The sequence below is a fragment of the Camelina sativa genome, chromosome 13, assembly GCF_000633955.1.
Source record: "Camelina sativa cultivar DH55 chromosome 13, Cs, whole genome shotgun sequence".
Taxonomy (NCBI): Eukaryota; Viridiplantae; Streptophyta; class Magnoliopsida; order Brassicales; family Brassicaceae; genus Camelina; species Camelina sativa.
The window spans coordinates 11052309-11077185 of NC_025697.1; the positions used below are offsets into that span (position 1 = coordinate 11052309).

Here is a 24877-nt window from a genome sequence, read left to right on the forward strand (position 1 = left end):
GGGTAAACGTTTAGCTCTATCATTACCAATATTTTGTCACCATCACGCCCCAACTAATTGTGTTTTCAATAATAAACCAACTTCCGAATCTTTCATCTGAAATAATGAATCTCCTTGTCCTTGAACCAGAAATGTGCTCAAATCAAACGAGTATTAGCGTTTGTGCATGTATTTCCGGTTTGTAGTTAACCAATCAATGTGTATGGAGAACCGGTTTAACTTTCCTAAACCATAGTTATCTTTTATGGCTTCAATGTGACTATCTTTCTTAGCTGTGGCTTCTTGGAAACTGTTTACATTTTTATATTCAGCCTAATGCTAAAAAGCCCATTCTAATATTTTGAATCCAACTATGGCCCAATATCTTCCTTTTTCCTGTTTTGTTTTTTAAGAAATTTTCATTGACCACTTCAATTTTTGTTTTTCTTTCATGTTTGACAAAGTCGTATTCACCTTTCCCAGAATAGCCAAATGGTGTTTTACACAATAATGCCCTGTAACCAAACTTCTCTTTTAGTTTGGTTTCTTTTCCACCAAATATAACAGATTTTTATTTAAACTAATTAATTTTAATATATAAATAAAGAAAAATAAAAAAAATTGAAAAGAGAAAAAACAAAGAAGAAGTAGAGATGATTTGTGGTGAGAAAACTATTATTTTTTTTTCGAGAAAATATAACCACATCTTATTTCTGACGAGTAAGGTTATAATTCATGCATGTTCAACAATTTTCAATGTAATCAACTTAAATCAATCTTTAAAAAAAACTTATGATATTAAGTTTTTTGAATTTAAAATATATTTACATATGTTAGATTTACAAGATTTATATATATATATATATATAATATTATAAATGTACAAACACAAAAGATTATAAGAAAACTGTGAATGGTGACCGCAAAATTTTAGGATTGCAGAAAAGGAGACTCAGGTTGAAGATGATTGCAAAATTACAAAAACATCCTTCATTAAATTTATTCTATGTAGGTGTATGCAATTTATGGTGTATGTAATATTGATTATATATATGTCTATTAGATTATGTACTATTGTAGAAGTGGTGTACACAATATTTAGTTGTACATTAGAAACATTTGGTTGATTAGACTAAAATTTCAAAAATATACTTTACAAAATTTGTAAATATAAACATGATACCAGTGGATAATGTTGTTGTAATATACCTTACAAAATTGGTAAATATAAACCTAATATCAGAGGATAATGTTGTTGTACAATCTAAAGGTTGTCGGTTGGATTCTTCTTTAGACCATTATCTTCTACAAGAAGAAGGCATTCCTCTTGGCTTGAATATATATGATATTTCTATAATTTATAAACCTAAGTCCAACGGGTTAGCGGGCGGGCTTGGACATAATTTTTATGTCTGCGGGCTTAGCGGACTGGCCCGTCGTGGTCCAGAAGATAGAAATTGCCCGCGGACAGCCCAAATGGATGCGGGCCGGCCCGTTTGACACCTCTATGTACAACCTTGTGTACTATTATATACACTTCCTCCTGATATATGTTTTTCTTTTTTTGATAGAAACACTTCATCCTTGTATTTTCATATATATATATATACAAATTATTACCATGTACGTAACAATTATTACCATATACGTACACATAAATATACAAATCATTTTAATATTTACATAAATAAAAGTATATAATTTATTACCATGTAGGTACACATAACACATATGCATATGTTAATGTTAATCTCAAATCATTTTTAACGGTACGATTTAAATTTAAAAAAAAAGTTAAGAAAATGGGTTTTAAAAGATAGAAAAAAACAAATTGTAATTAAAAGTATAAAAATAAAAAATAGTTATAACACTAGAAACAGAACAAAAATGTGAAAATAAAAGAGAGTGAAGAAATAATAATAAATTTATAATATTTAATATTTCATTTTTTATTTATATTTTTTGTGGCATGGTTACTCAACCGAACGAAGTAACTGTAACTCCCCTTTACTTTGCATGACTTCAGTTGCAGGGCATAATTGTCCAAAATTTTGATTGTGGCTAAAAGATGAAACCTAAACATTACTATGTCCTAAAGTAATTAAAAAACATTACCTTTGGCTACTGCCCATAATTTACCCTTTTTTTTATAGGAAAAACGTTGTTTTCTAATAAATACTAGGTAATATCCTGCACATATGCGCGAGTTGTTGTATTAGTTATGTTAATTTATTTTAGTTTATGTAAAAACTAAATTATGAGAACTTTCTGAAAAGAAAATAAAGTTTTTTAAAATGGTATTTCTGAAAGTGGTATTGAAAAAGATGTATTTTTGAAATTCTCCTTAAAATTACATGTATAACAAACAAATTTTCTAAATATCAATTATACATTTTATTTATTCAAATTATAAAAATATACCAGTTATGTAAAAAAATATTGTTAATGATAAAAATAAAATTTTACTATTATATTCAATATTTACCTAAAATATTTAATAATTAAATTGCAAAATTATTTTTGAAGTATCAATTACATATATTTCCTATAAAATCATATGAAATGCAATTAAAAATCTCAAATATTAATCTAATTTTTATCTCTTTTATATTCACCTTACTTTAAGCTATATTACTAGGTTAAATTCTAATGATTTCCTCTTTGTAGTAAAATTTTGGAAATGGAATATCAAATTGTTTTTTATATAGAAAATCATTAAATTACAAAAATTTGAATTAAAGAAACATTATAATGATCACTATATAATTATATTTTGGATCACAAATTATAATGATGAGTATACAAATTCTCAAGAAAAAATTGGAGGTAAGAGAGAGTTAAAAATTTTGATTTAATAATTCTATTATAATAGTTAATTTTGTTAAAACATTGCATACTTTTAAAAATAAAATATATATACATGTATGCAGATAATTTTTTTAGTTTGATTCCCTCATTGGTCTTTGATTGAAATTAGTGTTGTTGAATCTGCATCGATAATTGTTTTTTACAGCCACCAAATTTTTATTATACATATGTAACTGAAAATTGAAAATAATAAGGAGAGAAATACATTAAAAAAAATTGAACAAAATATAAGATAAATCCAGAAAAATGTATAATCACACTCTTACCATGAGTTTTGAATTCATGGAAGAACATAAACAAAACAAAGGAAATATTTAGAATTTGTGATATGGTGGATGATGATGTGAGAATGGTTATTTATAGGATTTCAAGGATGGAAGTTACATTTCTAAAATAATTTAATTAGAGGAGTTTCAAATATAATTTATAGTGTGTTTGAGTGAAAATGAATGGAAAAAGTCAATTCATAATTTATGTAATTTCAGTTATAATTTAGTAGTAAAATGTGGATTTAAAGTATATATTAATGTACATTACTACATTTTTATTAAATTAAAAATAAATATTATTTTTTAGAAATTAAATGCTAAATGGACCAGTAAGGAGAGAGCGAAACCTTATAAAATCATATGAAATGCAATAAAAATATCCCAAAGATTAATTTAATTTTAAAAATTGAAAACAATGTTAAATATATATAATACTTTCTAAATTAAAATATAGAATCAAACTCTTACAACACATATAAGATATAACAACATTTGATATTGGTGGGGGAGGAGTAGAGAATGATTACTTATAAGAGGATAAGCCAAATTAGATAATGGAGATGAATCTTTAAAAATAAAACAAAAATAACAATGTAAAACATAGATAAGAAAAATGTAAAATATATATCATGTAGTCTCTAAAATTAAAATTTAAATGATGATATTTCATTTGTTTTTTTTGTAACCCATACAACAAAAATAAGAAATCGAAAAGAAAAAAATGATTTAAAGTATTGTGGAAGAAAATGAGAGAATGAGAGAATGTGAAAATGAGAAAGTAAAAGAATGCTAAAATGAGAGAATGGGATAATGCTTATTTATATGATAAGAATTGATGTAAGTTACATTTAGAATTATGAGAGTTACAATTATAATTTATTGTGTTTGAATAAAATTGTGTGGTGGAATATAAGTGATGCATAATTTATTTTATTTTCAGTTATAATTTTATTTTAATGTGTGAATGAAATGTATTGTGTTAAATGAGTCTTAAATATTGTTTAAACCAATTAAATAAATAGAAAACAAATTAAAAATTGAAAAAATTAGACAGCATTAAATAAAAAACAACCAACCAAAACCTTACTTTTATATATACTAGATAAGGCCCGCACGATGTGCGGGTTTAAAATTTATTGAAAAAATAAATCCTAAACATTAAACAACTTTTTAAAAATATAGAAAAAATGATTTCCTGAATTAAATATATAAATAATTTTAGTTAGAAAAAAATCATATTTGTATTTACCTTCATACACTTATATTTATATATTTTTAATATATTATAACAATTATTACAATAATTTAAAGCTAAATTATATCCCACCAAAACTTTTGCCAAATACTCATCATTGTGAGTATTATTATTGTCAAATTTTTAAAACGTTACACAACTTATTCACAAAATATGTTACATGAAAATAGTTCATCAATGCAACATCTAATTACTAATCATGTACAATCTTACTTTATCTTTTATCATTAAAATTATGATCTTACAAAATTATTTATTGTTAAAGTATGCTCTTTATCACCACCTATACAATATATTATGATCAAATTAAACAAATTTATATTTCTTTACTTTCATTTTGGCATAATTATAGTTTTTTGAATTACTAAACTTGTTTTGTGACATAATTTTTTTAACCATGAATTTTTTTTACTCTAAAGATATTTTGTATGAACAACTGCTGAAAGTTATCTACTTTACTATAATGAATTTATGACCAACCTAATAAAAGTTGAGAAACTGAGAAAAAAGTTAATATAACATAATAAAAATAAAAATTTGAAAATTATAATCACGATAGTATATATAAGTCTTAGATAATTCAAATAAAAAAAAAATAGACACTTTATAAACAATCCAAAACATGACATATGTCATAATCAAGTTAAGGATCAGCGACCTATTTACTCCTCAGAAATGTATTACATTATACCAAAACTACTTAAAACTATGACCTCGTCTCGAATATTCTCGAATCGTAAATTTTAAACTTATTTCTACCTGAATCAAAAGTTCTCATATATTTCTCCATATACTTGGGTTTAAACGGTTTACGAACCAAATCCGATAGAAAACCACATAAATCCGGTTTGAAACCAATTTTAAAACAGTTTACCATTCCAACTTCCCAAATTTGAAAATCGCTTCTCATTTATTCGATCAAACAGCTCTTGTTTCAGTACCAGAATCATCAACATTATTCAGAAGAGAAAACTCTAGATTTTGACCAGAACAATCACCGACTAATCTTCCAAACTTATAATGCTACTAACTGTAAAATCACTTTTGGAACCTCCATCAGTGTCTCTATCTTCGATTAAATTAGCGGGATTTATATACTTCGATTCCATTTCATTGCATCTGATAGCTTCCATTGAAAAACCCTCACAAATCAAAGACCACAAAATAGATCGGCAAAATTGTATCGGAAATAAAAATCAAAGATCAAAGCTTTTGATATAAACAAATAATATGTTTTTTGGTCAACATTTGAGCCACAACATGCCGGTTCATTAATCAAATCCCTACATTCATATATAGCGGGACTCGATCCCTCGTGTTATGGTGCCTTATACAATTGGAGTTACCAATGACCACTGCACTAAGATTACTTCACAAACATAATTTTTATGTAGATATAATGTTATTTTCTTAATTAGCTGTCCTATTACGTTTCAAAAATAAGAATTCTTTTGACATAACTTATGCTATTCTTTTTAAATTTGTTATTCACTTTTGTTGATTAATAATAATATACATGTTTAATGCCTAATGAATTATTTTTTTTGTTTATACATATCAAAATCTAATTGAAAAAATGTATAATATAATTAGCGTACAGTAGAAAATAGATTAGTTTTGTTAATTTTCCTTTTTGATTTAGGAATTTTTAAAGATATAAACATGTAAATTTTATGTAGATTTAGATTTAATGTTATTTTTTGACGCGTGTCATCATCTCATCAGTATACGTGACAAATGTCATGATCATGTTAATAGCTAATTTTTTATTTCTTAATTTTTTTAAAGATTTTTTTAATAGAAATTTGTGTAAAATTGACACTTATCACAATCTTATAAGTTAGTAATTTTTAAAATTGACACGTGTCACGATCCGGTGAGTTAATAACTTTTGAAACTATACTTTATACAGTAAAACCTCTATAAATTAATACTCTATAAATTAATAAACACTATAAATTAATAAATTTTGCTAGTCCCAAGTCGGGACAGTGTAAAAATTAACAAATTTCGATAAGATAATAAGATAATATTTTTTTTGAAATCCCCATGTAAAATATGGTTCCGATAATATCATAAATTAATAATCATGTAAATTTACATATATATATATATATATATATTTAGATGCTGATATAGTAAAGTATGTTTCTCTTAAACCTCATATATATAAAACAATTGTTATGTTGTATCTTCAAACTATAATGATATAAAATATTCTATAACATTTCATAAAACAGCTAAAATTTTTTAAAATTTTCAATTTCTAAATATGCATCATTTACATTTTCATAGTTTGATAGACTATTAAAATACGAGAATAGATATTCTTATTCATAAATTTGAATATTTATGTCATATGTATAAGTGAATTTGTCTATAATATTTGTAATTCATTGTCAATAATATTTTTTAATTATTTCACATTCAATTCCAATACCATAAAATTTACAACATCCAAAATTCTTATCTTATTTTGCAAAAATTGTCTCAATTCATTATTTTTATTAAACTAAACAATTAAAAATATACCTAAAAATTAATAATTATTAATTTACACTATAAAATAATAATTATTAATTTATAAATAAATTAATATCACTATAAATTAATAAAATATCTTGATCCCAACATTATTAATTTATAGAGGTTTTACTGTAATAAGATATGATTAAATAGTTTTTTTTACTTCAAAATTCGTTAATGGAAAAAAAAACAAAGCGGAGTTGGCTGGCATGTCGGAGAAGAATGAGCAATCTCTGGATCCAATTCCCGTGGACGTGTTGTTCGAGATCCTCTTGAGGTTGCCTGCGAAAGATGTAGCTAGGTTCCTTTGCGTATCAAAGTTTTGGGCAACAATCATCGGTGGTCGAGAATTCATCAGATCCTACTCGCTTCAGACTTCCCAACAGCCTCCTCGCCTCCTCTTCGCGTTCAATAACGAAATAAAGGGTTATCAAGAAAACTGGTACTTCTTCTCCAAATCAACTCATGTTTCTACTTCACTTTGCTCGTTTGAGCGTGAGCCTGTGAGCCCGGTTTTGCGTAGGGCTGCCTGGAATGGCCGGTTTAGACAAGGGCCTGGTGTTGCTGACCTACTAAACAAAGTTGTTGTTGTTGTTGTGGAGGAACCACCTGAGTTTCTATCAAGTACGGTGTGTCACTTGAAGAAACTACGGTACAACTAACAAGCCTAGTAATGTCCATGGGTTGATCTGTTTTTTATATGGTGAAGAACAATTCGTAATTAACCCCGTCACAGGCAAGTCCATAACCTTACCCGCTGTCAAATCCACTGAAATGATCGTCAGATCTTTTTTAGGTTATGATCCAATCGATGCCCAATACAAAGTGTTGTGCTTGACCAATGTTACTCGGTATTGTGAACATCAAGTCCTAACATTGGGAGGAGCTCAAAACTGGAGAATGGTCAAGTACTGTTGCATTCCTCCTCACTATCCTGGATATGATTCTGTGTGCATAGATGGCATCTTATATTACAGTGCTTCCCCTAGTTATACCATGAAGGAGCCATTCTTGGTGGGGTTTGATTTGAGGTCTGAAATTTTGGAAGTTGCTTCCCTTATTCCTGAGGGCCTTGGATCATCATTGAACGAAACAAATTTGATAAACTACCGTGGGAAAGTAGCTCTTGTCACTCAATCTAATGGAGACGTCTACCGTTTCTATTTGTGGGTTTTACAGGACGCCAAGAAACAAGAGTGGTCCAAAGAGCACCTATCTTTTCATACAGGTGTTACTGGGAATCTCCATCGCCGCCTTGAAATCTTGGGCGTTTCTGATATGGGAGAGATTGTATTTGCACCCATCAGGTTTGAAGAGTTGGTTGTTTATTTTCTGGATCACAAAACCAACCGGATTAGAAGAGTTGTCCTTGAAGGAAACCCCAAGCATAAGTTTAGAGATTTTAATCAAGTGTTTACTTTCTTGCATAACGTAGAGAGTGTTCTGTTTATTTAAAAGAGAGAGAGAGAGAGAGAGAGGTTTTGTGTTTGTTGCAAGTTGCTTGTGGTTCTTTTTTTTTTTTCAACTGAAAGAACAATTCAAACTTTATGATTTCTTGTTTTATTCTCTGCTTTGACTTTTGATTCAAACAAAAAGACTTTGCTATATTCGATTGCTTGCAGCTCTGTTTCACTTGCACTAACAAATCACAGCATTGTAGTCTGCAGGATATGTAATTTTTTTTATCATCAATCTCTGGATCATTCTGGATATTATATTTCCAGAGATGATAACAATTAACAAAGAAGCTATATATATATGAGATGAGAAAGAAAAAACGATAGTTTGGTTATGATTATGAACAAGAAAAAAAGGAGAAACAGAAAGATGCACTATTAAATAAAAATCGCACTCATGTATCCTTTTTAATTAATGAGCTAACAAAAATGTATATATAACCGCTATCCACATCACACTCATAGACTCAAGAAACCAAATTCAAGACATTTTGAGGATGAAGAGCTCACATCACGAGCTGTCCGATCATTCCATGAGTCCAAACTGCAATTTCCTTGAGGTGTTCGTCTTCTGATTGAAAACATACATTAAGCCATTCGCCACATAATGTGAAGTTCTTGAACAATTGCTTTGTATTTTGTCCCATGCGTCTTCCACCGCCGCTTTCACCACGCTCTAGGCCCTTTGGGCATCTTTTGATACGTGCTCAATGAATTGTATGAGAAGTTGAGCGTATGGCATCATGAGCTCGACCTTTGCATCTTTAAGCCCTTGTAGTATCCCCGAGTAAGCCTCGAAGATGCTCTTTCGAAAATTATAAGTTTTAAATTTTTAATTAATCAGCTTTGATGTTTTCTTTTTGCTAAGTAACTTTGATGTTTGAACATGTTAATCATTTTTCCATCAATTTCTTTTTTTTTGTTTTTAGCAATACATTGGTGACAAATTGCAAAAAAGAACTGATTAATTAAAATTTTAATACTTATAATTTTTCGCATTAGAAATATATCTGAGCGTTTCTGATCAGTTACGAATGTTGTTATAATTAATTAGTTGCTAAACAAGGATTTATACTTAATTTTTACTCAGCAAAAATAAAATAAAATAAAAACATTTTGTTTGCATCGAAATTTTACTCCAAGTCGGGAATCAAGATTATGTAATGCATCCGTAAATACCCAAGTGTTGTGTTGTGAATTTACTGTATTGAGTAAAACAACTTACTAAATATATATACTTTACCTGTATGAATAATGTTGTTGAAGTTTCTCTAAGATTATTACAATCGCCACCTTCACAATCGCGTACATTAGTACTCTTGTCACTTTCTCATCGACGTTTGAAATTTTAATGTTGTATTTTGAGATAAGTTTTTGCTTATTTAAATAGTGCGACGACTGTATTAAGCAACTGGGGACCGAAAAAAAAACTATAAAGACAAATAATAAGCTGCAAAAACAATTCTCCGTTTATCATTGTTCGTCATCGTTACTTGGCCGCACATGTAACTAATAATAATATATGCACAACAAACAAGCACAAACAAACAACATATCTTAATAAACAACTATTAATCAAGCAAAAACTTTACGTCAATGATTATAAGATGCTCGCAGATCATGTGAAGTTACATTGCTAAAGATATGGTTTAATTTATCAATATGTTATATTAATCACTAGATATACAAATGTTTCATGCAGGTGCATGTGCGTACGGTACATGTATAGACTTTTTAAATACACTCATCTATATAGGCTCATATAGCGAAAAGGTCCTTTACCTTAGAAAGTTTTCTACTTTGGTTTCCCCTTAATTTAAATTTGGAAAACATTGCAGTTCTAGGGTTAAAACTAAATAAGACATAGCGTAGTGGTTTATTAAAAAATTGATATTGAGTTGAAAAGATGAACAATGAATTTCAAACTCACTAAATATATGTTGTTACGGTGATTTTTTTATCTTTTTTTTTTTTTTTGCAATTTTAGAAAATTTGATATATGCAAATCGAAAATTCTATCTTCTAAAACCTTTATAAATTTATATAATGTGAAGCATTGCAATATGCATGCAAAACTCAAACTACGCAAGTATGTACAATATTGTTTAGGCTTCATATTAGATTTGGGGAAAAGGTTGAGAAACTTCAAAATATGAGGGGTTTTATGTGAATTAAAGAAACTGAATTAACAGCTCATATTGCCTTTAATGATTTATAAGTTGTAACAATCCTCTATCATTACCAATATTTTGTCACCATCACGCCCCAACTAATTGTGTTTTCAATAAACCAACTTCCGAATCTTTTAATCTGAAACACCGAAGCTCCTTGAACCAGAAATGTTCTCAAAGCAAACGTCTATTAACCAATTATTGTGTCTCGATAACCGGTTTGACTTTCCTAAACCATAGTTCTCTTTTATGGCTTTCTTCAATAATCAATAGCTTCCATTGCCTATAGTTTTGCAGAACAAACTTCCTTTTTCTTCTCTACTCTCTTCTCTGCTTTCTAAATTTTCATAAGTCATATATATCTTTTACATTCTCTTTTCTCAATTCAGACTATATACAACCGGAAATTTCAGTTAGTCAATGAGATTCCACATTTGAACGGTAAGCTTTTTTTTTTACGTACGTCTGAAGTCTGCTTGGGTCATATATTTGATAAGTTAAACTTTTAGAATGTTTCTATTCAAATGTCATTGTAGCCATGAAAGTAGTTATAAGCATAATGATGGGAAAACAAAATATTGGGAAAACTAAAGGAATGTTTTTCTTTATTTGTTTCTTTTGCAAAATCTTTAAAATCTCCATTTATCATCAAATATTATCATTGATTAAAAAAAAATTCATCTTTAACTTCTATAAGTTATTTAATGCAGATATATCCAGAGAAAATTTTCTTCACAAGGGTTGAAATCAATAACTAAGGAAAATTATTAAGAAGATGAGTACAAGATTATCCATCTTTTACTTTATTTTATTGCTCTTCTTTGCATCATCGGCTCTGTTTTCTCCGGTCGCCGGTGACCTTGCCGACGACAGACAAGCCCTTCTCTACTTCCTCAACAACATCACTCACCCACGGTCTCTAACGTGGAACGCAAGCACCCCTGTATGTGCCACATGGCCAGGCGTCACGTGCGACAGAGACGGCACACGTGTCACTGCCCTTCACTTGCCCGGAGCGAGTCTTCTAGGAGTGATCCCTCCGGGAACTATCAGCCGTCTATCGGAGCTTCAGATCCTCAGTCTCCGATCCAACGGCCTACGAGGTCCGTTCCCAGTTGATTTCTTGCAGCTTACGAAACTCAAAGCAATTAGTCTCAGCAACAACAGATTCTCCGGCCCATTACCGTCGGATTACGCCACGTGGACCAATCTCACCGTTCTTGATCTGTACGGTAACCGGTTTAACGGTAGTATTCCCGCGGGATTTGCTAACCTGACCGGACTCGACTCGCTTGACCTTGCTGAAAACTCGTTTTCCGGTGAGATTCCGGATCTTAATCTCTCCGGTCTACGCAGACTCAACTTTTCCAACAACAATCTCACCGGATCAATACCAAAGTCTATGAGAAGATTTGGGAATTCGGCTTTTTCCGGCAACAACTTGGTTTACGAAATTGCCTCTCCTCCTCCGGTGATCCCTCCTATAGAAAAAGAGAAAGAGAAAAAGGGGATCTATATCTCGAAACCTGCGATTCTCGCGATAGCGATAAGCCTTTGCTTCGTCATATTCTTCCTAATCGCGGTTGTGATAATCGTTTGCTATGTGAAAAGGCAGAGGAGGCAAGTGACAGAAACAACACCAGAGAAGTTGAAACCAGCGCAGAAGATGCCAAGTGAGAAGGAAGTTTCTAAATTAGGAAAGGAAAAGAATATTGAAGACATGGAGGATAAGAGCGAAATCAACAGAGTTATGTTCTTTGAAGGAAGCAATCTAGCTTTTAACTTGGAAGACTTGTTGATAGCGTCGGCAGAGTTTCTAGGGAAAGGCACTTTTGGTATGACGTATAAAGCGGTTTTAGAAGATTCTAAGGTCATCGCGGTTAAGCGATTGAAGGACGTAGTGGTGTCGCGGAAAGATTTCAAACATCAAATGGAGATCGTTGGAAACATTAGGCATGAGAACGTTGCTCCTTTGAGAGCTTACGTGTGTTCCAAGGAAGAGAAGCTTATGGTCTATGATTATTACTCTAAAGGCAGTCTCTCTCATCTTCTTCATGGTAAGTTCTAACTTTTTCAGTTTGTTATGAAATACTCAACCGCAAATAGTATACAAAGTAGTTTTGTAAATATAAACGCAAACAAATTTAAAACTTATTTGACAATGTTAGTTTCTTGCATCTGAAGAAAGTTATTTTTCTTTTTCTTGTCCGGCAGGCAAGAACGGCGAGGAGGGACATGTTCCCTTGAACTGGGAAACACGATTAAGATTCATGATTGGAGTAGCAAAAGGCCTAGCTCACATACACACATACAAGCTCGCACATGGCAACATCAAATCTTCTAACGTCTTCATGAATTCGGAAGATTATGGATGTATATCAGAAACCGGTTTAGCTGTGTTAACCAATCCGGTTACGAGGGCTAATGCATCAGCCAGACGGTACCGTGCCCCAGAAGCAACCAACACGAGGAGGTCGACGCCTGAATCAGACGTTTACGGTTTTGGAATCTTGATGCTGGAAACACTAACCGGAAGATCAAGTATGGATGATGCAAAGGAAGGGATAGACCTGGTGGTATGGGTTAATGAAGTTATTGCAAAACAATGGACAGGTGAAGTGTTTGATTTAGAGCTTGTGAAGACTCCTAACGTTGAAGCAAAGTTGCTTCAGATGTTGCAGTTAGGGACAAGTTGTACCGCTAGGGTTCCAGCAAAGAGACCGGAGATGGTGAAAGTGGTTGAGACTTTGGAGGAAATTGAGAGGAAATTGTAGAATTTTTTATTTTACGGGGTTTTGGCATTTATGATTTATAATAATATATCATAACTGGCAGATATATAAAATTTTAGCTCCACTTCTCTACATTTAGATAATTTTAAATTTTATCGGTGTTTAACATTTAGATGGAAATTAGGAGGACTTGCTCCATCAAATATTTAGTTCCATAATAATCTTGATGATTTAAACTTCAACATATAGAAATGAAGTTATGTTTGGATTTTAAAATGCTTTTTGTTATAATTTGGATTTTTATCCTTATTTATTAATGTTGACAAAAGAAATACTTTGAGATGATTCATTTATCAAAACAACCAAATATAATACTCACTCTGTTGTTCCTGATAGATTGATGTTTAGTCATATTAATTTCTAATTATTTTTTTGAATGAGAGAGAAAAAATAAACCATTAGATAAATGACACATATGAAAAAGCATAAAGTAGAAAAACTATTTTAATTTTTTAATATACAACATCAATCTTTTAGAGACAAAAATAAATCCTAGAACATCAATCTATTAGGGACATAGTGAATAGTTAATAGTCATACTTCAGAATTACCGCTTTAAATGGCAGTAATAAATGATATAATCAGTATACACTACCACAAAAACAAATATGAAACGACAAATTATAGATTAACGGCAATAATAGCGAGAAAATTATTGCATGTGACCAAGCTGGACATAAGAAGCTGGAAAACAGCTTAATCTTTTCTTGTGGACCAACCACAATTTGTGAGTACGAGATGAATTCAATCACATTCACTAGTTGCATTTCCCGTTTCTAAAAGCATCAATAATTGTGAGGCAAACATGAGTTGTTCCTAGAGATGCGGGTCGTCGACAAAGGAAAGAATAATTGTTCAATAAAATCCCAAAAGAAACTCTCATAATTCTCATTACCTCTTCTATCGCTCTGCCTAGTATTTTTTTTCTTGCATTTTCCTCTCTCCCTTGTTCTGCCCTCTCTAAAATCCTTCTCCCACAAATTAGGGAGTTAATGAGAGGGAAGAACCTTAACAAAAGAAGTTAAGAACTGAAGATATATATTGAGGGAGGAAACAAAAAAAAAACTGAAATGTCCTTCTCGAGGCTTTTCTTCGTCGTTTCGACAATCGTATGGATAGTTTTCACCATTTTGTTGCCAATGACACATGCTCAATCCGCGGCTCCTGCTCCGGCTCCAACAAGCGACGGTGAGTAGTTTATACATATTCTTTCGTAATCAATTGTTAAATGCAAACCAATGACTAATGTGAAACTAACATTTAAATAAGGTTTCTGAAAATTTGTTAGATGTGTGACTATAATATTTCTTTCGGATGATTAATTTTAATTTCGAACAAAATATTGCAGGAACAGCGATAGACCAAGGCATAGCATATGTCCTTATGTTGGTGGCTTTGGTCCTCACATATCTCATCCATTAATGATCCTTTTTCAATTTAATCTTGGTCTCTATTTAGTTTAATTATTTATTTATTTTTGCATTTTGATTATAACTAAATAGAGAGACCAGAAAAGTTTTTATGTGTGGTAGAGATCATCAAAGAGGTTTTCTAATTTTTTGAGGATACAGTTAAGAAGTTCTTTTGTATAAAGTCGATGTGCGTTCAATTGTTGGAAATAAATTTCATCGATTTACATCTTTCTTATTCACAGATTCAACATCGTAAATAATTTTTTTTTTATCAATAGCATATGTATTATACAAGTTTAAATTCAGATTGTGATATATCAATAACAATAGTACAAAGTACAAACCACTATGCTACTAATAATCAAATGATATTCTTCCACGTTTAATTTTTTTAACTATAATATCTCCAAGTATTATCAATGCCATTGTAAATTTTGCAACGCCTGTGAAAACACCACTTGGTGAAATTCAATCTCAAATATAGGCTGGTAAATATAATAGCCAAAAGAAGACTCAAATTTGCTATAAAAATATTAAAATGTGGTACAACAACATATGGTAAAAAAAACCATGGATTATAAGCTAAATAACAAGGATCATATGGAGTATAAATCCATTTATTTCAACATAGACCCTGAAAAGAAGGCTTGAATAAGCAAAACCAAAAAAACGTGAATAGACAAGTAATTAGGATACTTGAATTGGAAATTGATTAGCTATTATGAAAACTCCAGTCACTCCTTTAAGTGGATGACTAAGAATTAATAGAATCCTCCAAACCCTCCTCCATATGGATGATTAGGATCATAGCTATCAAACGGGGATTCCAAAGGGATGGTGGATGGAGAGTTTGATGTAGAGTGAGAAGCCGAGCCAGACGCAGGAAAATTGTAGTTGATATTAGTTCCTAGATCACTAGAGAAACTAGTAGATCCGAAAAAGTCCATGTTGTGATCTCTCATTTGAAGCATATACGGGTTATTACTCTCAAGATTTGGGGTAGAGGACATAGGATAGTGAAGATTGTGATGCAAATGTGCCTCATGATTATAGTTGTCTAGACTTTCCTTCACAATGTCAAGATTTTCGTGTTCTTGGGTCTGGTTCGGTTCGAGGTTTTGTGCCGGGATGGTTGAACCGACATTTGCAGCTTGAGAGCAAGAATGTTTTCCTCGGTAACTGATCTCAAAGAGCATCTGATTTTCATCAGATCTTTGGACATGTTTTGTAGCTTCACATCCTTGAGATTTTCTATACGTGCATCTAAAGTATCCTCTATACCACACAAAAAAAAAAAAAAACATTAGTTAAACTTTCTTTTCTTGTATATTTTATGATTTGTCATACATACACACACACACACACACACACATATATATATATATATATATATATAAAGCTACATAGAAGATCTGTATTACATCTCCATATAATTTTTTCGTTTTGTTAAGCAAATAAAATTGGTAAATGTAATATGTATATATATAATAGACAAAATAAAATAAAAAATGAGTAATAAAACAGGGACTATGTCCCTGTCACATATTTTAGTAAAAATACATAATGAAGGGCTGAAATGAGAACATTGTAATTTAATTTTCCTAATTAATTTACATTACGATAATAACCTTGGAAATTTGGCTCCGAGGATATCCTTCTGGCCATACTTTCTCCAACTGAAACCATCCTCAAGTGTTCTGTCAATACCAGCTCCAGGGGTAATTATGACTTTCCGAGTCCACTTTGGCATTGACTTCTTCGAACTATATTTTACATTTTTAAATATTATATGAGTCTATATGCAAAACAAAAACTTTATAACGTTACAGTTTATAGATACGGAACAGTGTGTTGTGTGTACCTCTTGGTAATGACAAGTGGTTCTTGATCCGAATCATCACTCTTGGGGCTTCCTCCACCATCGTGAGCATGCGACGAATCTTGCTCGCCGGAGTAGTTCATAATGGTGAGAGACTTGTGGTAAGATTCAAGAATCTTCTTGGCTAAATGTTCACGTGTTTCTTGAGATGAAGCCGATCTGAACTGGTGTGCATAGTCTCTTCCTTCTGTCATTAGCTCGTTGATCTCTCTCTTCATCTTCTCCCAATCTCCATTACTACTCTTCTTCTCCATTACGATCTAAAAAGACTGAAAAAAATAATATGGATTATTAAAGTATTTTAAGGTATTGTTGGTTGTTACTATGTTTTTTTTTTTTTGCATGGCTTCTGGAAACTGCGAAAGAAAGAGAATATAAAGAGGATGTGTGAGAGCGAGAGTTTGACTTTTTGACTGAAAAACGAAGAAAGCTGATGTGGAGGAAGTGAGACGGCCGGTCTTTAGTCAATGAATTTGGAAAGTCCAACATGTTGACCAGTTCCTGGCTTCCTGCTTCTCGATCCTCTGTTTTTAAATTTCATATTTTTGGAATCTGTTTTACTTACACGATCTGATTTTTGTTTTTTTTTTTAAGATTAGAGTCATAATCATTTATTCAATATTTGTAAAATTATTTTGTTAATAGCTGTCATTATAATTAGGAAATACTATTGTTTTCTATTGTAGATTTACGTTTTGCTATAAATTAGTATTGAGTTTAGAAATTTAAATAATCAGAATGAGAATATGTTGGTTAATTTTCTTGGATTATTAAATTTAATTAGATTGGGATTAGTAATATAGATCTATTAGATTTTGATTTGCTGTAAATGGCGAGATAATTTTTTAATTAAAAAAAACATATGTTTCCAGTAATATTTAGATTTTATAATTTTAGATGGATAGTATTTTTTTTTTGGTACCGGTTAGGATTAGCGTAATAATTTTCATTAATTTATCTGATATCGACTAATATATTTTATTTATTTTAATAGACCAACCCATAAAAATTATAGAAACATATTTAGCTATGAATATGAGTAATTTACATAGTGTTTAACATGCCACAAGCAAATTATCCCTAGACAATGAACATCATAACTTAGCTAATCTAATCTTTTGGCAGAAGTTACTCAAACTCAAACACTTCCAAGCCTAGCTCTCGCTAGAGAAACATGGTCAAACAGGCATGACGAACCAATTCATTCACGTCAACAAATACCCTAGACAACTAATCTCTTAGGCTAGAAAATGTAGGTATCTATCACTAGTTGGTTAGACATTTCATCAAACACATTTTGGGTGTGGAAGTGTCTAAGACCTAGTTCCAATTGATCAGAGAGAAACTAGTATTTCTAACTCTAGTCCAGAAAGGAATCATACGAATCTAAACTTAAACATCCTACATACTAAGATCTTCCACCTAATCTATTGTATCCTCAAGAACCCTAACACTACTCGGATCCAGAATCAAGCATCATGAGATAGATAAAAATGAGATGAACAACTTTGTAGAAGAATGACATCTCTTTCATGCGTGGTGGATCGAGAGGGATGCTGGTGCTTCTTCCTGGGAACGCGTTTCAGTCGCATGTCGGTCGAGTCGCATTGCTTCTCTCTCGGGAGCGTCGATCGAGTCGCATGTCTGGAGTCGCATGATGTGAGTCTTGGAGTCGTATGTCTGGAGTCGCATGACTTGAATCCTGGGGTTGCGTCGCTCGAGTCCATTTGGTTCCAACAGTCTGAACATCTTCTAAACACGTGAAATATTCCAATATGTAAGACCAATGCAAAGACTACCTAAATATGCATATTTTGAAAAAGAGACTAAAAACAATGCAAAACAATAAGTTAAGAGAACAAAATGAATGAGAAATGCATGATGAAAGAATGTAAAATATAAACATATCACAAACACTCCTCGCCATTGCCCGTCCTTGACCCCTTTCTTTCTCGATGGCCAAAGTCCTTTCTTTCTCGATGGCCAGAGCCAGTTCAGCACCTATAGGACATCCCACAAATGTTGAAAAAAGTTAGAAGAGTTATAGGAATGAAGAAAGGAAAGAATAAAAAGGAAAACAGTACTATATAGAATAGCTCACCCCAATATTGACCATTAGGTGTAGCTGGAGGACAATGAGGTGAACCGTTTTTTCCATAGCTACTCCTGAGCAACACAACTCCTACAAAGAGTGAAAAGAAGAAGAAGCGCAAGACATGTGAGGACATCAAAACAATAAAAGTAGAACGTTTCTCACCTTGTGTTGACACATCAGCCTCAACATTGAAGCTGGTGTTGACACATCAGTTATAAAATTAAAACATGAATCAAATCAGCTCTAATTTTGCTTATTTGTCAATGTTCCAATTATTTTAAAAATCTAGAGAATAAAATCTAAAAACAATCTGGAATCAAATTTCTCGATTCTCACTCCCAAATCTGGCACCACGAAGTCCCGCTTGACGCTCTCGCCAGATAATGAGATTTGTTGTTCACAAGAGATCCTCGCCTCTCTTTCTGCGAAACCCAAATCGCTAAACATGTAGACAATTTTTGAAAGCCCGTTTGCTTTTTCTGAAAGTTCAATGACAGATGAGAAGGAGATCATTGATGACTATAGCTCAGATGAGGAAGACAAAGATGATGATGATGATGATGATGATATCGATGGCGAGAGTAGCAGCAAAGAAGACGACGATGAAGAAGAAGAAGATGGTCGAAGTTTGAGGTATTTGCTTCTTTTGGTCGTGATCTAATTTCTCAGATTTGATTTGTGATTCAGTGGAGATGATAGCGAATTGAGCGAAGATGATTCTACTGATTCCAATTTTGGATTCTGTTGTCGACTATGAAGAAGAAGATGAGGATGAGGAAGAGGAAGAAGACTCTCTTGTTGATAAAGTCGCTTGCCTATTCAAAGGTTTTTATCAATTTAGGATTTTTTATAAATCTTGATTCGTTCACACTTGCTTCGATTTAGGGTTTATGAATCTTTGATTGATTAAATAAATTAGGTTATCATTGAAATTGGAATTGGAATTATTCTAACTATGTGTAAGAAATTGGAAATGTTGTTGCTACATATCTTAAGCTTGTGTCACTTAAATCTCTCTATTGGGATTTGGTTTTTAGGGAAATAAGATTGAGACTCATAAACATTTCTTAGCATGAGAAAGCTTTCTTAAGGTAACCAAACCCAGTACTATTAGCCCAAGCATAACACTTTTGTCTTTATATGTGTTGTGTTGTTGTTGTAGTCTTATGACTACGAGCTCCATTTTTTGTTGAATCTATCTACTATATGAATTCTCAGGGTGAAAGATAGGAGCAAAGAAGCAGTTTATCAAAGATGTATTTCAAAGGTAAACTAAATCATGTATTGTTTTCTATACATGTCTCTTATGTTAATGCCGGAGATGTTGAAATTTTGTTTTACAAGGGAGATTTTTGTTCTGTTTTACACTTATATCAGCTTCTGTCAGAAAGTTTAGAGATTTGTATAATGCCTTTCTCCAAAGAGGATTTGTAAACTCTTGTTTTGATTACTCACAAGTACGATAATTTATCTTTCATATTTTTTTTTAGCTAGTTAAAAGTATCTAGAATATTTAAATTATTGATACTAATTTCTTTTAGAATTATCTAAAGTATGATTTTTAAATATTACAAATAATAACTTCAATTTTTGATAATTTATTCAAATGGCAAGAGATAATTATGTAAATCTTGTTATCTTACCAAATGTACTTCCGAATTAATAATATGACAATGATATAATTAAATTTAATCCTCTGTTCTAAATTATAGGATTTTTAGCTTTTTTTTTCTTGTTTCATTTTACAAGATCTTTTTTTTTTCTGATTTCTTTACATCAGTTATATTTATTTAGTATGTTATGACCATTTGTATTCTACAATATTTTTTTCTATTGGTTATTTTTTTTGAATAAATGTTTAGTAATATATTTTATGATTTCTTAAACATTGTGTTTTTATCTAGAAAATCTAATAAAAAGGGACAGATGCAACATTATATCCAATTTTCCGAAGAATAAAACACTAGACTATATATGAATGATAATCCATAGCTTAGTGTCTAGAACACATAATAAAAAATTAGATAACTTTGAATGGTTTAAGAATTTATAATATGAAATATAGTCTTACATATGAAATATAATAATTTATAAATAAGAAAAATCATTTCTTTCTACTCCCTCCATTTCCAATTAATTGTCGTTTTAGAAAAAAATTTGTTTTCCAAATTAGTTGTCGTTCTATGTATAATATAATATAATTTTCCAATTTTATCTTTCTTTTCTTAGTTTATTAATTGATGATATTAACTAAAACAATACATTAATTACAGATAAACAGAAAATTAAATATTCTATTAATATGTTTGACGAAACATTAAAACGACAATTAATTTAAAACCGAGAGAGTTAATTTAAAATAATGCTAGATACAAACACAAACTATAAACCGGACCCAAAAGCACATAAATCTTAGTTTAAAAAAAAGAATTAGGTATACAAGTTTTGAGTATGAAAATAATTTTAGATATGGCCTTGCCTTGGGTCCGAACACACCTTATTCTTTGAACTGTTTCTACTCTAAATGAAAATGCTAACTTTAAGCAAAAAAACATTAGACACAACCGCTAAAAACTAACTTAAAAAGTAATCTTCAAACACAAACACAACCGTTCATCAAAATACAAACGCTAACCTTAAAAAAGATATATGTCACATTTACATGTTATGACAGCCATTCAATGACATCACCATTATTAGAATGCTAATTGGAAGTGTGACTAAGATTTTGTGATGATAATGGCTTGACCATTCTCTGGTGTCACCTACTGAAAATTCTTAATAAATTAGTGGGAGGCAAATTGTCTTCCCTCTTATGCTAAAAAAAAAATGAGCAATCCTTGGGTTTAAAAAATGAGCAATACTTCATTCACCCCCTTCTAAAATAAGAAAATAAATTTGTATACATTATTAAAAAATTAAAAATTTAAACCATTCTTTTATAAATCGAAACCGATATATAATTTCATTTTAATTATAAAAATGAAACCCTAATCATCTTATTTATAAATCCAAACCGACGTATAATTTCATTCTAATTGTAAAATCTAAACACTAACCATCTCATTTGTAAACCCAAACCGACATATAATTTTGTTCTAATTGTAAAATCTAAACCCTAACATCTCATTGTAAATCCAAACCGACATATAATTTATTTTTTAGGTACATTTCACATTTAATATAAGCTTCACTTCACATTCACCATAACTCGGAAAATTAACTTTGTAATTCGAATTGTCTATATACGTATACGGCAGGAATATTATGACTAGACAAGAGCAATTAAAGACCAAAAGGTTCGTTCGTTGCCGTGTAATAGACTTCAAGAAGGCGAGAATCAACGGTGTAACACTATTGTCAACTCTTGTAAGACTCTTTAGCACCGTTCTAAACTGGCTTTAAGTTTAAGCTATTCGAAGTTCAATCAAACCGGGGTCAAAACTAGTAGAATTGTATCTTTATTTCACACCGGTTCAGTGTTCCTGCAATACGTTTTTGAGTAAAATTACTATACAAAACCGGTTCCATTGATTCAGCTTTCTTAGGAAACAACCGGTTAAGTTTTGTGAAAATAATGCATACCATGTCTCAAACTTGAAACTTTACATGTATAACTTTTCAGTATGGGTATGTATACTAATGATATAATACAACGACTGTGATTCACTTAACGCAGCTATAAGTAACTCTGATATTACATACACAACTATACAACGGTGATAAGATGGTTTGATTTAAAGTAGCTCGGGAAGTCATACCAAGTATACACAAATGGTTGAGCGGGGTGGTTCAGCTTGGTTTCAGAGAATGTATTGGCGAAGGTAATCAACTCGGGCCTGATGTTTGAGCTTCATCAAAGCCTTGACTTCATGTTTCCTCACCATTTCTCTAGAGATGTTGAGATTTCCAGCTATCTCTCCTAGAGTCCTGTCTCCTTTCCCATCAAGACCGTACCTCTGTCGAATAACCAGACTCTCTTTCGGCTTCAATGAATCGAGCTGAATATGAAAATGTAATCATGAGCCAAATAACTAACATAAGTCCCCGGATGATTATGTAAGTAGATGAAAGAGTGAAACTTACCACATCATCGAGAGCAAGCCTAAGAAGAGCAGGTTGTCTCCTGTTATCAGCTCCAACACCATCAACATCTGTGATTCCATTGATGAATTCTTCTTGAGTAACCGCATGTTTTGAATTTAGTGAGAAAACAGGTTTTGCAGCCCTCAATACTTCACGGTATCTCTCAGGTGTTATCTTGAGTTTCTCAACTACCTCGTTCTCTGTAGGGAGTCTCCCCAGCTCAAAAAATAGCTCCATCTTCGCTTTATAGATCTCAACTCTAACCTGAATTGGTTTCAACAAAGAAAAATATAAGTAACGTCGTCCCTGCAGAACAATCTGTATCTGAGAAAGAGCTTAAGAGGGTAACATATATACCGATTCAAGTCCAAATGGAACACGAGTAAAGTTTGAGGTTGTCATAGACCGTATGATGGCATGTCTTATCCAAAACAAACCATAAGTCGATAGACGAAACTTCCTTTTCGGCTCAAAACGGTCAATTGCTGTGATAAGCCCTTTCATACCAGCTTGACAAAGGTCTTGAAATTTCGGTCCATTGGTGAAATCTTGAAAATATTTGTTCATAACAAACAAGACAAGGCGGAGATTGTGCTGCAATGTGGAAACAAAACTCAATAACCATAAATAACAATAGCCTTACTAAGAAAGGTAACGGTATCAATACACTCACCTTAATAAGTTTGTTTCTTGCAGCTCTACCCATTTCAATTTTCTTTTTAACTTCACCAGTGGTCATGTTGATCTCTTTAGCTATTTCAGCTTCCCTCGGCTCTCTTCCCAATTTCTTTTGCAGTTCATCTTTCACTTCAAGTAGAGCCTGGAAATGTTATAAGCCCCCAAAACTATTGAGCATAGGTTGTAATATATAACCAAGCACATGTTCAATGCTATATTCAAGAAAATAGAAGAATACCTTCATAGGCTGCATCAACTTAAACAACCAAGCATGTTCAGTAGAAGAAAGAACAGGAGGTATCTTCATTTTTTTCCAGTCCAAGCTCAATATATCATTAGAAGCTGAATAGTCCCGCACAAGCCTCTCGATCTTCTCCTCTTCTTGCTGCCTCTTAGTTACTTTATTCTCAGCAGAAGCAACAACAAATGGTTTCTCTTCACAGTTCCTTTTCAAAGCTATCCGTCTATCAAGACTCAAACGCTTATCTTTCTTCACATTGTTCCTCACTACTACTTTCTTCTCGACCTCACCACTCTGTTTCCGTTTTCTCCTCCTTGAAACTTTAGCTTTGGATCCGCCATCAACAACATCATCCTCGACTGCTGCAGGACTAAGCTTGTATATGTTCTCAAGTCTAGCAGCAGCTTCGTTGTAATAGTCAACACCTAAGGAACACGAAGGAGCTGCATTGTGATCATCCAAAGAACTTGTTTTTTTTGGGGTTTTTTTACACGGCTTCCTCTTCGTGACTACTCTCTTCTTCTCATTAAGCTTTTCCGAGGGGATCAAAACTTGTTCTCGAGGAGGAATGATCAAAGCTGAATTGCTTGAATCATCGGCTTTGAATGCGACAATGGATGGTTTTTTAAGGGAAGACCGATGTATTGTCAAAAGATCGGTGCTTAAACCGAGTGGTGATCTTGCTGCTGAACTTGAAATAAACACAACTCCCATCACTATCTAAAGGCTGAAACTTCTTTTCAAATTTTCTGATAAGCTGAATTGTTCTGCATTAGAAGAAACATGTCTCGTATAAATTATAAATAATGTCTCAAAATGTTGACAGTTACTACAGTAGAGTTATACGACAGGACACACTATTGATCTAATTTGGGGCAGATATGTAATAAACTTGTTTGACAAAGAAAAAAATGTAATAAACTTGTTCTACCATGAACAAGGATCGGGAAAAACCTCAAATTCTACATAAAACTGGAAAATTTAAGAGCGATCGGGAAATCCAAAATTCAGTTTTTTTCAATAAACGCAAAGACAAAATCTGGCGTGGGCACAAACACTGATCGACAAAATTGTACTAAGAAAGATCGAGCAGCTCTTCTTCGACTGTTAAAAAAAAAATTGTGTTCGATATCGACGAAGCAAAATCGTTTTGATCATACCTTTGCAGT

At 31.8% G+C, this 24877-nt stretch overlaps 4 protein-coding genes and 1 pseudogene across 4 annotated transcripts; 3 read left to right on the top strand and 2 right to left on the bottom strand.

Moving 5' to 3' along the window:
• Positions 7107–8352, top strand: LOC104738135 (annotated as a pseudogene).
• Positions 10727–13370, top strand: LOC104736421 (inactive leucine-rich repeat receptor-like serine/threonine-protein kinase At5g24100). The gene is made up of 3 exons (XM_010456398.2): positions 10727–10966; positions 11236–12582; positions 12740–13370. The coding sequence occupies exons 2-3, from the start codon at positions 11301–11303 to the stop codon at positions 13297–13299; spliced, it is 1842 nt and encodes a 613-aa protein (XP_010454700.1). The 5' UTR covers positions 10727–10966; positions 11236–11300; the 3' UTR covers positions 13300–13370.
• Positions 14114–14960, top strand: LOC104736422 (arabinogalactan peptide 16-like). The gene is made up of 2 exons (XM_019234911.1): positions 14114–14505; positions 14666–14960. The coding sequence occupies exons 1-2, from the start codon at positions 14388–14390 to the stop codon at positions 14737–14739; spliced, it is 192 nt and encodes a 63-aa protein (XP_019090456.1). The 5' UTR covers positions 14114–14387; the 3' UTR covers positions 14740–14960.
• On the bottom strand, positions 15238–16935 carry LOC104736423 (probable WRKY transcription factor 30). Its single transcript, XM_010456400.1, has 3 exons — positions 16591–16935; positions 16358–16492; positions 15238–16004 (listed from the first exon to the last, which is right to left on the bottom strand). Exons 1-3 carry the CDS (start codon positions 16860–16862, stop codon positions 15491–15493), a joined length of 921 nt encoding a protein of 306 aa, XP_010454702.1. The 5' UTR covers positions 16863–16935; the 3' UTR covers positions 15238–15490.
• LOC104736424 (RNA polymerase sigma factor sigE, chloroplastic/mitochondrial) lies at positions 22263–24422 on the bottom strand. The gene is made up of 5 exons (XM_010456401.2): positions 23706–24422; positions 23463–23609; positions 23147–23383; positions 22790–23053; positions 22263–22704 (listed from the first exon to the last, which is right to left on the bottom strand). Exons 1-5 carry the CDS (start codon positions 24420–24422, stop codon positions 22507–22509), a joined length of 1563 nt encoding a protein of 520 aa, XP_010454703.1. The 3' UTR covers positions 22263–22506.

Excerpts from the sequence above, each read along its gene's own strand:
- LOC104736421 (XM_010456398.2), top strand. The coding sequence starts at position 11,301 with ATGAGTACAAGATTATCCATCTTTTACTTTATTTTATTGCTCTTCTTT. Across the intron at positions 12,583-12,739 it reads TCTCTCTCATCTTCTTCATG|GCAAGAACGGCGAGGAGGGA; the intron begins GTAAGTTCTAAC and ends CTTGTCCGGCAG.
- LOC104736422 (XM_019234911.1), top strand. The coding sequence starts at position 14,388 with ATGTCCTTCTCGAGGCTTTTCTTCGTCGTTTCGACAATCGTATGGATA. Across the intron at positions 14,506-14,665 it reads TCCGGCTCCAACAAGCGACG|GAACAGCGATAGACCAAGGC; the intron begins GTGAGTAGTTTA and ends AAAATATTGCAG.
- LOC104736423 (XM_010456400.1), bottom strand. The coding sequence starts at position 16,862 with ATGGAGAAGAAGAGTAGTAATGGAGATTGGGAGAAGATGAAGAGAGAG. Across the intron at positions 16,493-16,590 it reads CCACTTGTCATTACCAAGAG|TTCGAAGAAGTCAATGCCAA; the intron begins GTACACACAACA and ends TGTAAAATATAG. Across the intron at positions 16,005-16,357 it reads CTCGGAGCCAAATTTCCAAG|AGGATACTTTAGATGCACGT; the intron begins GTTATTATCGTA and ends TGTGTGGTATAG.
- LOC104736424 (XM_010456401.2), bottom strand. The coding sequence starts at position 24,422 with ATGGGAGTTGTGTTTATTTCAAGTTCAGCAGCAAGATCACCACTCGGT. Across the intron at positions 23,384-23,462 it reads CAAGAAACAAACTTATTAAG|CACAATCTCCGCCTTGTCTT; the intron begins GTGAGTGTATTG and ends TCCACATTGCAG. Across the intron at positions 22,705-22,789 it reads GGCTTGCTCTCGATGATGTG|CTCGATTCATTGAAGCCGAA; the intron begins GTAAGTTTCACT and ends TTTCATATTCAG.